At 41.9% G+C, this 14,955-nt stretch overlaps 1 protein-coding gene across 1 annotated transcript; it reads left to right on the forward strand.

Moving 5' to 3' along the window:
- Positions 1–258: 258 nt before the first annotated feature.
- LOC308164392 (uncharacterized protein) lies at positions 259–14,415 on the forward strand (the record flags this gene model as incomplete). Its single annotated transcript, XM_080538494.1, has 8 exons — positions 259–360; positions 561–677; positions 7,833–7,892; positions 9,027–9,155; positions 9,235–9,428; positions 9,586–9,733; positions 10,097–10,301; positions 14,330–14,415. The coding sequence occupies 8 exons, from the start codon at positions 259–261 to the stop codon at positions 14,413–14,415; spliced, it is 1,041 nt and encodes a 346-aa protein (XP_080394620.1).
- Between the last annotated feature and the right edge of the window lie 540 nt (positions 14,416–14,955).

Below are 14,955 nucleotides of genomic sequence, written 5' to 3' on the forward strand. Positions count from 1 at the left end.
CTAGTAGTGGGGATTACTCACCAAATCCATTGCATTGCCATTTGGCTTGACTAGCGAGTGAGTCATTGATTTTGAACAACGTTACATTTTTCAGAATAAAAGTCAGAACAACTTGATTGGTTACCGACCTGCAAGTGGGCCGCCAAATCATGGGCAGGCCAGTTGTTGCATGACCACATTTTGTGTTCATTGCCTGTCTTTTTTGGCTGGTTTGCATCCTAACTCCTGGTTCGTTGCTAGGTCCTGGTTTTCAGTCAGATGACGTCCATCTTGGATATCATAACGGACTACTGCTACCTGCGGGAATACCAGTACAGCCGCCTGGACGGGAGCATGTCATACGCTGACCGGGATGAAAATGTGAGTCACAGCAGGGTCTCCACACCACGCACTAGTGACTCCTCATTAAGTGCTTCTTACTATGAATAACCAGTCCTCCTCCTATTACCACCAAATAACCACCAGCCATAAATGGCTTATGAACATCTCTCTCTTCCTGACGCTATGAAAACCGGTCCTGTGCTGTCAACTGAACCCTCCATGTTTTGTTTTTCCTCCAGATGAAGAAATTCGCCTCTGATCCAGAGGTCTTCCTGTTCCTCTTGAGCACGAGAGCTGGTGGGCTTGGCATCAACCTGACTTCTGCTGACACCGTCATCATCTTTGACAGTGACTGGGTATGTGTACTTAGCAGGGAGTGCTTTTTTTTCTTCATATATGCTTGTAAACTGACATGGAGTACATTGAATCCTTTTCTCAATGTACCTATCGCTAAGCCACGCCCCAAAATAGAAATTGTCCAATCATATCACAGCAAAAGTCACTACAGGCAGAAAACTCAGACGAACAACTCGCTAATATCTGATGGTGAAAAGCTTCTAGACTAAATATTCTTGTCATCTTTAAAAAACATGTCTATTACTTGCTGTGGCGAATCAGAAATCAGAAATTTGCCAACTCCCGCCATTGTAAGTCATTGAGGGCCCTATTATGCACTTCATCAATAAGACGAGGCGGTAGATCTAAACTTAAGACGTGGAGGCGTGGTCAAGGCCACTTTGCTATTATGCGTGCTGTAGTGGGCACCTAAAACCCGGCGCTAAGCAAAGAAATTAGTCATGGGTGTGTTTTGGGCGTCTTCTCAATCAACCCAATCAGCGTGCCAGGTGCCATTCCCTTTAAGAACCGGCTGCGTTGAGTCATTAGCGCTATGCTATTATGGAAGTCCTAAGAAGGAGGTCGGCGCGCTTCTCTGCCTCTCCCTTCTGAAATAAAGCATTTATACTGTGATCGTAATTGACGTCTTGCCGTGGAGCCACGTGCGTGTTCATGTGTGCCCACATGCATGCGCAAACCGCGGAGGCGCGCTCGTGTTTCAAAACGTGCATGAAGTCTAAACTTAAGAACTTTTCAAACCACTTCTTAGCGCTAGGAGCAAAGTCAGATCGCATAATAGCAGGGGCGCCTAGTGCACTTCATTAACATATGAACACTCCCACAATGAGTAATATATGCACGGGAGTATTACGTCTTATGTGTGGGCGCCTATCGACACCTGCATAATAGCAGTAGCGCGTATGAAGCGCATAATAAGGGTGGCGGTAGGTCTTAACCTGGCGGTGCGTCTTAATTAAGACTTAAGACGGCAAGTTAAGAAGTGCATAATAGCGCCCTAAGTGTCTTAGCTGTAAATACTTCCAAAATTGATTGTGTGGTAAATCAAATTCCCTTCTAAGAGCCTCAAAACATTTTAGCGTTCCATCCTGATATAGGTCTCCTAGAACTTCGATACCTTTTTGAAACCAGGGCTTCCAAAAGAAGGGCGATTTATCTATACACAGCTTGGGGTTCAGCCAGATCCCAGCAGACTGGTGAAGATAGGGGTCAAATTTAAAGATGTAAGCAACTCTCTTCCAAACCCATTGTATATGGGATAAAATAGGGTGCGATCGATTCTCTTGGGTTAGTCTGGCCGTAATACAGCACCTGAGTGCCAGAGGGGTGCAGATTGCACTTTCAATATGGAACCACAGTTGTTGCTGATGTAGGGTAGTGGTGGCGTAGGTAGGGGATACTGAGTTGGACTGGTGATCAAATCCCACCTGGGAACACCACCCATAGTGTGGCCTTGGCTAAGGCACTTAGTCCTAAATGACTCCAGGGAGACTGTCCCCGTAAGCTCTAATTGTACGTCTCGTTGCGTAAAAGCGTCTGCTAAGTGGTTAAAATGTAAAATGTAGCATGTTTCCCATGTTGTCACTGTGTTGGCTGGAACATGTTTACATGTCATGTTCACTAAGGGGTGAGACACAGGTCATTGTCCTTATCAAAACATAAGGGATAACGATTATGGTTGTGATAGTGTATGGCCTTGTTTATTATACAGTATATCCATACAGCCATAGGCCGGCACAATTAATGTTGATCCTTCCACAACCCCGTTGTCTTAACAACCTGATTGAACTGCACTTACCTTTTGAACACTCACATATTTAAAAATAAATACATAAATGATTATCTAATTTGTTGAAAAATAATACTGTTACGAACAATTTGTGAGAATCAGCAGAGTCAGCTTACAGTATGTCAGGGTTCCCGCGCTGGTCTTAAAAAGCCTTAAAGTCTAAAATCCAGCAATCCAACGCATAAGGCCTAAAAAGGTCTCGTATTCGAGTTCGGTCCGTGTAAGTATTGTCAGTTCGATATTCCTTTTGAAAACGAAAACGGATTGACTTATCAGCTCGATATTCCTTTTGAAAACGAAGACGGCGTGAGTATAACAGCAGTTGATTTTCTATTTCCAGAACATAAACAAAAACAGAGATGATCACGTGTATGTTTTGTCATTTCAATTTTCCTTTGGAAAACGAAAACGGATTGACTTGTCAGTGACGTAGGTGGGCGTTGACAAAGAGGGGGTTTGTTCGAGGTGTTAACGTTACTTTTGGGTGTTTTGGTGTGGATTAATGTAGCTTTATTTCTGCTATGTAAACTACTTCCTTATGAATAAATACGTTAGATTATACGCTATAGTGTTATATGTATTCATAATAGGGGTGTTTTGGTGTGGATTAATTTAGCTTTATTTCTGCTATGTAAACTACTTCCTTATGAATAAATACGTTAGATTATACGCTATAGTGTTATATGTATTCATAATAGAGGTGTTAACGTTACTTTGGGTGTTTTGGTGTGGATTAATTTAGCTTTAACAAGCACCATGGCTTGGACACAATGATAGCTAGAAACCGTATTAACCTTATGTAGGCAATCTCTCCTCACCAATCTCTCCTCACTACACTGTCTGAGGCCCCATCTATCATAGGGGTTAGACTCCTAACCCTGTCTGCAAGTGGACTCTGAAGGTCCTGTGTAAAGGTGAGACATGGAGAAAGGCATGGACACACACAGGCAAACACACACACACACACACACACACACACACACTCACATGATTGCATACACAATGTTTACATTTGTAAAGCACTAATGTCTATTCCATGAAGATAAGAGTCTGAGGAGGGAATCATCATCAATGCTTCTCTCCTCTGCTTACATATACATTACTCTGCAAAAAAAAAAGTGGATTTATTATACATTTACATACATTACTACACACTACTTAGCGTAAGAGTGCACTAGCCATAGCCTAGTGTAGCAGGTTGTCTGAAAAACTGCAGCCTACTAGCTTAAATCAGAATCAGTTTATTGCCATGGTAGTTTATACATACTCTGAATTCCTTTATCTCAATGGTGGAGAATCAAAGAGATTGTGACCAAGGTGAGGGGTCCCATGTAATGTGAATTAAACATCAACTACATTTCCCACACTACAACAGATGAAATTGCAATAAATAAGATTGCAAACAAAATATATTCAAGTAAATGCTGAGTTCAAATGAAAAACGATGTATGAATGCTTTTGTGGTGAGTAATAGTCAAATAAAAGTAATCTGGTGTGAGAGTACAGCTCGATGGAAATTCTTAATATTACATGGTTTGCCCAGTGGGATGTGAACTTCATGATTACTTTCAAAGGCTTATTATTATTATTATTAATTATATAATAATAATAATTATTATTATTTCAAAGACTTATTGAGAATAAGAGTAGCCATTCTGCTCTGCTCTGCGAGAGATGGAGGAAGAAGAAGGCTCTCCCTTGGCTGCTGCTGATGATCTACAGCTCTGCTTGTGACTGTTCTTCACCTGAATCCTCTGCACCACATGACCTGCTATTGGGAGCTGTCAGACAAGCAGAGGAGAGAAGCATTGATGATGATTCCATCCTCAGACTCTTATCTTCATGGAATAGACATTAGTGCTTTACAAATGTAAACATTGTGTATGCAATCATGTGAGTGTGTGTGTGTGTGTGTGTGTTTGCCTGTGTGTGTCCATGCCTTTCTCCATGTCTCACCTTTACACAGGACCTTCAGAGTCCACTTGCAGACAGGGTTAGGAGTCTAACCCCTATGATAGATGGGGCCTCAGACAGTGTAGTGAGGAGAGATTGGTGGTTGTCTGAAAATATAGACCACACAGAGGCAGACGTTAAGACATTAGAAGGTTCAGCTGGAATGTTATTGACTTGGCATTATTATTATTATTATTATTATTATTGTTATTGACTTGGCATATTGAGCCTACATAAGGTTAATACGGTTTCTAGCTATCATTGTTAATCATTGCGTCCAAGCCATAAAAACACCCAAAGTAACGTTAACACCTCGAACAAACCCTCTCCTTGTCAACGCCCACCTACGTCACTGACAAGTCAATCCGTTTTCGTTTTCAAAAGGAAAATGGAATTGACAAAACATACACGTGATCATCTCTGTTCTTGTTTATGTTCTGGAAATAGAAAATCAACTGCTGTTATACTCACGCCGTCTTCGTTTTCAAAAGGAATATCGAGCTGATAAGTCAATCCGTTTTCGTTTTCAAAAGGAATATCGAACTGACAATACTTACACGGACCCAGTTCTTTGGTCTAAAAATGAGGTGTTGTTAGGTCTTAAAAACGAGATCCTGCAAGGAAATCAGGTCCGTGTACCTTTTGTCAGTTCGATATTCCTTTTGAAAACGAAAACGGATTGACTTATCAGCTCGATATTCCTTTTGAAAACGAAGACGGCGTGAGTATAACAGCAGTTGATTTTCTATTTCCAGAACATAAACAAAAACAGAGATGATCACGTGTATGTTTTGTCATTTCAATTTTCCTTTGGAAAACGAAAACGGATTGACTTGTCAGTGACGTAGGTGGGCGTTGACAAAGAGGGGGTTTGTTCGAGGTGTTAACGTTACTTTTGGGTGTTTTGGTGTGGATTAATTTAGCTTTATTTCTGCTATGTAAACTACTTCCTTATGAATAAATACGTTAGATTATACGCTATAGTGTTATATGTATTCATAATAGAGGTGTTAACGTTACTTTGGGTGTTTTGGTGTGGATTAATTTAGCTTTAACAAGCACCATGGCTTGGACGCAATGATTAACAATGATAGCTAGAAACCGTATTAACCTTATGTAGGCAATCTCTCCTCACCAATCTCTCCTCACTACACTGTCTGAGGCCCCATCTATCATAGGGGTTAGACTCCTAACCCTGTCTGCAAGTGGACTCTGAAGGTCCTGTGTAAAGGTGAGACATGGAGAAAGGCATGGACACACACAGGCAAACACACACACACACACACACACACACACACACACACACACACACACACTCACATGATTGCATACACAATGTTTACATTTGTAAAGCACTAATGTCTATTCCATGAAGATAAGAGTCTGAGGAGGGAATCATCATCAATGCTTCTCTCCTCTGCTTGTCTGACAGCTCCCAATAGCAGGTCATGTGGTGCAGAGGATTCAGGTGAAGAACAGTCACAAGCAGAGCTGTAGATCATCAGCAGCAGCCAAGGGAGAGCCTTCTTCTTCCTCCATCTCTCGCAGAGCAGAGCAGAATGGCTACTCTTATTCTCAATAAGTCTTTGAAATAATAATAATAATAATAATTATATAATTAATAATAATAAGCTTTTGAAAGTAATCATGAAGTTCACATCCCACTGGGCAAACCATGTAATATTAAGAATTTCCATCGAGCTGTACTCTCACACCAGATTACTTTTATTTGACTATTACTCACCACAAAAGCATTCATACATCGTTTTTCATTTGAACTCAGCATTTACTTGAATATATGTTGTTTGCAATCTTATTTATTGCAATTTCATCTGTTGTAGTGTGGGAAATGTAGTTCATGTTTAATTCACATTACATGGGACCCCTCACCTTGGTCACAATCTCTTTGATTCTCCACCATTGAGATAAAGGAATTCAGAGTATGTATAAACTACCATGGCAATAAACTGATTCTGATTTAAGCTTGTAGGCTGCAGTTTTTCAGACAACCTGCTACACTAGGCTATGGCTAGTGCACTCTTACGCTAAGTAGTGTGTAGTAATGTATGTAAATGTATAATAAATCCACTTTTTTTTTTGCAGAGTAATGTATTTTATTTATTCAGTAGGTGGATGTAATAAACCAGTTAGATTATTTCCTGCTCTGCAGTTACTGGGCTCTCAGAGGAGCCGGATGACCTCCAGCACCTCTGATAGCCCAGTAACTGTAACAATTTTGTCACTGGTTATGGCAGACCTGCATTTTATGCAGTGCGGGCTTGTTTCCATGGCCTGGTTCACACAGGCCTGGCAGCCAACCAGGCTGCGGCAGCACAATGCCATTGTTGGCACCTGCATCAGACCTGTAACAAGTAAAACAGACAACATAGTACATCTTAGTACATTCAGTCCAACTGACTACTACTGCACACTCTATCACCTGGGCCAACACCAGATAACACTTGAAGAACACCCTGTCAATATGATAGACGATGACAATTGACTCTTGCTTATATGATAACAGCTGACTCCGCACAATGTTCATTCACACTCACACTCACTTCAATGTTATTTAATTGCACTGCCTATATCACACATACAGACACACTGTGATTGGATGGGAAGTAGAACAAGATCAAATTGAGAGACTGCTAGACTACAGATAATAAATCACCAGTTTGGATGTGCACCTTGGACTGGAAACTGGAAAGACGAACTAATTAGTGCTGATCAAAGCAGTGACAAGAATTCCAATTTACCTGTACCTGCACTAGTTTTTGGCAAGAATAAACTTTTGATTTCTATTTATAAGCTGGGCAGATGTGTAGGAGTTTCAACCTTGAAGCCTATTCTAGGCCGGAATTCAAATCTCTTTATCACTTGCACTTTTTGCTTGATAGTACACCTGTTTGATGAAAATGCTCACAGACTCCACTCCCCTGCCCTGCTACAGCACTGCAGTTGGATGGGATTGATCACCAGACTCCTCCCATTCACCATCAACAGTTTTTGGCTGTTCACTCTATTTTTGAGACCCTCATGACATGCACATGTGTGACTAACCGTGGCAGATGCAGCACTTGAATGCCTCTTTAAGGGCTGCTTCCTGCTGTGGGGCCAATGCATGACGCAGCCCGGCCACCTGCTGGATCCTGTCCAGCACTGCAGGTAGGCAGTCTGCCGCCAGGACCACCTCCTCGATCTTTGCAGACACCCCATCCAGTGCAACCGCCTCCTCGTCCTCCTCGTCCTCCTCGTCCTCGTTCGTTATAAATCCAAAGTGGCCAGGGGAAGGAGAGTGAAGAGTGAAGGTAGAGGGGGGAGGGGAGGGAACAGGAGCAGGACTGAGGTGTGAGGAGGATGGTGGGACGTTGTCCCCCATTACATTGAAGGTACGTCCTCCTGACACACCCAGGGCATAGGAGCAGAAGCGCCCTTCCTCAGGGAAAAGGGTGATCCCCGCTTCATCCACAAGGTGAATACTCTCTGGTGTCAACTGTGTTTAAAAAAACATCTTGGTGAGCTTACTAATTATTAATAATCACCCATCCAACCACTAAATTTAAAATTGCCTGTCTGTCTGTCTAACCCTGACCCTGTCTGTCTGTACCCACTATAGACAGTAGTAATAAGATATAGACAGTAGTAATAAGGTATAGACAGTAATAATAAGATATAGACAGTAGTAATAAGGTAATAATTAGGTAATTAAAGGACAGTAGTAATAAGTAGGGTATGCAGTACCACGCGCTACGAGAAGCTAATACCACGAGCCGATATGGGCTCTACATATATAGGGCAATATGAAGTGAGGCCTATCATCTGTAAAATTTTAGCATCTGGCCTGTAGCTCTAGCATTAATAATCTGCCAAATGTAGGACTACTGTACAAACCTTGAATAGGAACGCAAGGTTCCTGGTGGTGCAGTCAATTTCATTTAATTTGTTTGTCTGGCCAGACTTCTTCACAAACACGTAGCTGATGTCTGACATGCTGACAGGAGACAATGGAACGCGTGTTCCGGCCGGCTGTTTTTATAAGGTCCCGGCTTGAGTGATCTCGTGAGATCTCGGTCCAAGATGCCAATTGGCTACCTAACTTTTTTTTTATTTTACCACCCAAAACGTGCTTCCTACTTCAACAATGTCGAATTTGACGCCCTTTGCTGACATTATTTCAAAGATGTTTGAAAGTGGTTATTCAGATTCTGATATTTCGCGACATCTACAAGTAGAGTGCGGTGTAGAGAGAGGTTCCAGCCGAACCAATATTTTGCGCTTCTGTGCCGAACTCGGCCTGAAAAGAAAGGCGCCAGTGAGAAAGGTCAAACTACAAGGCGCCGTTGCTTCAGCCGTATTTGAGGTAGGCCTAGTCTGTCATCAGAGCTTCCAACTTTTCAAAAAGTTATTTTGTTGACGGGGGGTGGGGGGGGTGCGCTCAACTTATTTTGTTGACGGGGGGGTCGGGGGGGGTGCGCTCAACGCCGGGGGCAGGGGGGGACAATTTTGTCAAAACTGATCAATGAGGCCATTCCCAATCAATGTTTGTCGCCACTCCATCTTTATTACCCCAATTTAAATACAAGCCTTTTTGCTCCACATTCTACAGACAGGTCCAACATATGGCAGAAAAATGATGAAGGGGTACCTGTCTTCAAAAGGAGTAAATGTTGCAGAGTGCCGCGTCGGAAAGGTGTTGAGAGATACCCATCAACCATACAACGAAGCACGTCGTCTAGTAAGTAGGCTATGTACACTAAATAAGTAGATTAATCAATTATACGTATATCATTACTAACATTTTGCTTGTTGTACAGGGTGCCCGTAATTTGAATCCCCAGCTGTATCATGCGGAATACACTGGCCATAAACTGCACTTAGACCAGAACGAAAAGTTGGTGATGTTTGGTGTGACACATGTTTTGGCAGTGGATGGCTATAGCTCCAAGATTGTTGGCCATGCAACCATGCCTGTCAAAAACAATCTTATCATCTATGAAGATGTTTACAGGTAAACACCTACATTTCTGTATAGTAGGCTACTAAAATGCATTTTATTTTAGGCAAAAACAAAAAATGTAAAAATGAAACAGCAATACAGTATAGTGCTGTGTTTGGTGTCATGTAATCCTTTATATGCAACTCTAGTGATTCATGGTGTTTTACAGGCAGGCTGTTGTCACTGAGGGAATGTGGGACACCGTAAGAGTAGACCATGGTAAAGAGTTCTACTTAACCTTGTATATGCAAGAAAAGCTATGCCAACACCGCCACAACACCGAAAGGCCACCATACCGCCAAACCCCGTCCACAAAAGTATGTTTATTTTCATGTTCCGCACATACTTTTCTGATTTCTCTTGTATTTGGTATACTTGTTTCATCAAACAAGTACATGTACAGTATAGATCTTCCTAGACATATATAGAATACTTTATCCCCTGGCTGTGCCCAGTCCATAGTCTATCAACAAGTATACTTGTTTCATCAACAAGTATATCATCAATAAGTATACCGTGATTCATAATCCTTGTTGTTTTAAGTATACCATATGTGATATACTGTAAAGCGGTTCTTAAACCTTTTTGCTTACTTTGTTTTGTCCAATTAATAAAAAAAAATCTTTTGAATTGAATTGTGTAAAAATATGAAATGTATGTGAAACAATGTTTTCTTTCAGAATCACAAAGTAGAAAGGATGTGGCCAGAGGTCAACAACCGGGTTAATTACCCATTGAAACAGGCTCTGGTCAACATGGTGAATGAGGACATCATTGACATGAACGATTCTCTGGTCCAATACTGCATCTCGAACCTCACCTGTCAAGTCAGCAAAATAGGCCTGGATAGAGTTGTCCAGTCATGGAATGCGCATCCAATTCCAGGTGCATTATATTCACACATCACATCAGCATGAGTAACATGTACAGTATAGATCTTCCTAGACATCTATAGAATACTGTATCCCCTAGTTGTGCCCAGTCCATAGTCTATGGAAAAATTAATAGAGTGAATGTTTGGAATGCGATATTATCCTAATCAGTACATACGGTATTGCTCTGCAGGCAAGGGTGTTCCAAATCAGTTGGCAGGAGGAGGATGCCAGAAAAGGATCAATCCTGACCTGCTGCCAAATGGAGAAGGTGCTGCCCAGATGTACCAGCAAGATGTGGGCTCAATACTGAAGCGAGCATCAGTGTTTGGGGCAGAGCCTTTCTCCACAGACGACCAGAGACTGCATGCTGAGGAAGAATTCAGAGAACAGTTTCCCGACATCTCTCTGCTTTTTAACCATACTGTTAATGGAGATTATGCTCCATTTCAGGAGGCTGTACTTAAGCTTATAAGTAGTACAAGGAGATGGGCTTGAAGGGGGAGTGTGTGTGTTTGTGTGTGTTTGTGTGCATGCACAAAACATGACCATGAAACCTGATTGCCTGCCAGGCCTGTGTGAACCAGGCCATGGAAACGAGCCCGCACTTAGGTCTGCCATAATCAGACAAAATTGTTACAGTTACTGGGCTATCAGAGGTGCTGGAGGTCATCCACCTACTGAATAAATAAAATACATTACTCTGTAAAAAAAAAAGTGGATTTATTATACATTTACATACATTACTACACACTACTTAGCGTAAGAGTGCACTAGCCATAGCCTAGTGTAGCAGGTTGTCTGAAAAACTGCAGCCTACTAGCTTAAATCAGAATCAGTTTATTGCCATGGTAGTTTATACATACTGTGAATTCCTTTATCTCAATGGTGGAGAATCAAAGAGATTGTGACCAAGGTGAGGGGTCCCATGTAATGTGAATTAAACATGAACTACATTTCCCACACTACAACAGATGAAATTGCAATAAATAAGATTGCAAACAACATATATTCAAGTAAATGCTGAGTTCAAATGAAAAACGATGTATGAATGCTTTTGTGGTGAGTAATAGTCAAATAAAAGTAATCTGGTGTGAGAGTACAGCTCGATGGAAATTCTTAATATTACATGGTTTGCCCAGTGGGATGTGAACTTCATGATTACTTTCAAAAGCTTGTTATTATTATTATTATTAATTATATAATTATTATTATTATTATTATTTCAAAGACTTATTGAGAATAAGAGTAGCCATTCTGCTCTGCTCTGCGAGAGATGGAGGAAGAAGAAGGCTCTCCCTTGGCTGCTGCTGATGATCTACAGCTCTGCTTGTGACTGTTCTTCACCTGAATCCTCTGCACCACATGACCTGCTATTGGGAGCTGTCAGACAAGCAGAGGAGAGAAGCATTGATGATGATTCCCTCCTCAGACTCTTATCTTCATGGAATAGACATTAGTGCTTTACAAATGTAAACATTGTGTATGCAATCATGTGAGTGTGTGTGTGTGTGTGTGTGTGTGTGTGTGTGTGTGTGTGCCTGTGTGTGTCCATGCCTTTCTCCATGTCTCACCTTTACACAGGACCTTCAGAGTCCACTTGCAGACAGGGTTAGGAGTCTAACCCCTATGATAGATGGGGCCTCAGACAGTGTAGTGAGGAGAGATTGGTGGTTGTCTGAAAATATAGACCACACAGAGGCAGACGTTAAGACATTAGAAGGTTCAGCTGGAATGTTATTGACTTGGCATTATTATTATTATTATTATTATTATTGTTATTGACTTGGCATATTGAGCCTACATAAGGTTAATACGGTTTCTAGCTATCATTGTTAGTCATTGCGTCCAAGCCATAAAAACACCCAAAGTAACGTTAACACCTCGAACAAACCCTCTCCTTGTCAACGCCCACCCACGTCACTGACAAGTCAATCCGTTTTCGTTTTCAAAAGGAAAATGGAATTGACAAAACATACACGTGATCATCTCTGTTCTTGTTTATGTTCTGGAAATAGAAAATCAACTGCTGTTATACTCACGCCGTCTTCGTTTTCAAAAGGAATATCGAGCTGATAAGTCAATCCGTTTTCGTTTTCAAAAGGAATATCGAACTGACAAAAGATACACGGACCAAATCAGTCCAGCCACATCTATTTACGTGGAAATGAATCAAGCTGGAACCAAAAACTATTTGTGAGAATCAGCAGTTTCCATTCTAACATGATGTGGAGGAATGGGATTCGGGCTATCTCTAGATTACAATTTCAAAATAGGCTGATTCCAAGTATGAAAAAGCACTGATACCATTTCTGCTTTTCTGCCACTTCTGCTTATACTCCTTTCCTTTTGTTCTCTCTCTGTCTTCTAGTTCACTTCAGGACTATTATCCTAATAAAGCCTTAATAGGACGCATTCGTGATCTAACTCAATGCGTGAGTTCCATTTCCGCATCAGCAGATCATTCATGGAAGTCGATCTCACATTTTTGTCACTGACACTCGCTGAACAGGTGCATCAGAAAGTACTATGCTTCTCAAATCCTGTGGCGTTGTCTCAAGCCCTGGGGCCTCATTCATAGAACGTGCTTAGATCAAATTTTGATCTTACCCGTGTCGTACGTAGAAAACCACGTCAACGTAGTGATTTATACAATTTCAACGTGAGTCAATTTGATCGTGGAAACGATCGTAGCTCGACGTCGAGTATTCAACTTGCTTACGCACATTACCTACTGGTTATGCAGAGTTATTACAGGCATGTGAGCCGCACTGGAAAAACGTTGCCTACTGTAATTCATGCGAAGTTTAAGTGGCTCGTAATAAAATTAACGATGTTGTTACCAGCCGAGAAAATGGGTTAAATTCAAGATTTAAAGGGAACTAATGTTTATGATTGTATTTCAGTCTTTCTTTATATCCCTCCGGAGCTGTCTATCTCTCTTCAACATGCCTATGCCTTGCCCGGCCACGCGCTAAATGATACTGGATTTCGAGTTGAGTCGGGATGAGGGGGAATGGCACCCCCCCTGAAATAAAAACAGTCCAAATCATCCCCCTTCTAAAACTGCCATCCCCCCTTTCCATCCCTTATGTCATTTTATCAATGAACGTGGTATTACTGCCCTCTCCCGCTTCCAGACGCACGCCTACCCTATAATATAGTATTAACGCCCTGTGATAGCGGCTCAAATAGCGGCTGAATGAAGCTATAATAATATAATATAATACAGACAGTATATAATATTGTCAGTATTGTCTGTCTGTATTATATTATATTATAGCACTTGGCTTCATTCAGCTGCTATAATTGAGCCTCTATCACAGGGCGTTAATACAAACCTCATTCACCTGCGTTCAATTCCAAGTATGTTTGGTATTTATAGAAGGAAGCACGTACGCAACTTTAAACCATCTCAGCCCGTTTTATAAATAATGCTTACGTCCGTTTAGAAAAATGTGCTACGTGAAAGTCAAAGATGACGTTCAAGTACTTTTTTATGAATGAGGCCCCAGGCCTACAACTATCTGAACTTGACAACGTGACACTGTCAACAATGTCTGTGAACGCCCATACGCTTCTTTTGTTTATTGCTTTTATCAAAGTCTGCCTTTGTCGCAATGTTCATCATGTTTGAATATGGGCATCGGTGGTCATGCCTGAAGTTAGACCAGCAGACACATTTTCTCTTAGCCACAGTTGTTGCTGATGTAGGGTAGTGGTGGCGTAGGGGATACTGAGTTGGACTGGTGATCAAATCCCACCTGGGAACACCACCCATATGTGGCCTTGGCTAAGGCACTTAGTCCTAAATGACTCCAGGGAGACTGTCCCCGTAAGCTCTAATTGTACGTCTCGTTGCGTAAAAGCGTCTGCTAAGTGGTTAAAATGTAAAATGTATGGGTGGTGTTTAATAGTTGGACTTGAACAGACAACTCCCCCGGTCAGAAGTCCAGACCACAGAGGAACGGCCGTGTCATGAGGCCGGTACGGTCAGATCGAGGCTCATCACAGGCCACCATCTTTGTGTGTCTCCCACAGACGGCGAGGACACGGCGGCCGTGAGAGAGCTGGTGGGAGAGCTTCTCTACGGGAACACGCAGAAGACCCAGACCAGCCCACCGTAACATTCCATTACCCATAACCCCCAGCCCACCCCATCTCTCTCTCTTTCCTCTCTCTCTCCCTTCCTCTTTTCTGTAAATACTCTGTGAATAAAGTCACACAGCGGTGAGTTGTTGTTGTCTCCTTACTTGTAGCTTCCTAAAATAGAAACACAACGTGTCTGATTCAGGATTCTCATCATGCTTCTCATCCAGGGGGAGGCTGGTGGCCCTTCTTACAATATTCAGCATCTCGTTATGGATAATAGGACGCATTCCTACGCATTTACGCATTGCGTAAACTAATATCCTCCTTCTGAGCAGCAATAAGATTATTGCGAGTCATGGGTAGCTGTGTTGTCTCAGATAAAAGATTGTTACATTGAAGCGTACTGATCTCAGCAGTGGGTGGAGTAGGCACAGGCGGAACTGGGAAAGCAGTCTTGTCAGACATCACAGTTGCGAATAGGGGTGGGCATCAATGATCGACGATCGATAATTGATCGATAAGGATCTTGGTCGATCACAAAATATTTTGATCGATAATCATTAATACTTTTTTTT

The sequence above is a fragment of the Nansenia antarctica genome (assembly GCF_963989245.1).
Source record: "Nansenia antarctica genome assembly, chromosome: 8".
NCBI lineage: Eukaryota > Metazoa > Chordata > Actinopteri > Argentiniformes > Microstomatidae > Nansenia > Nansenia antarctica.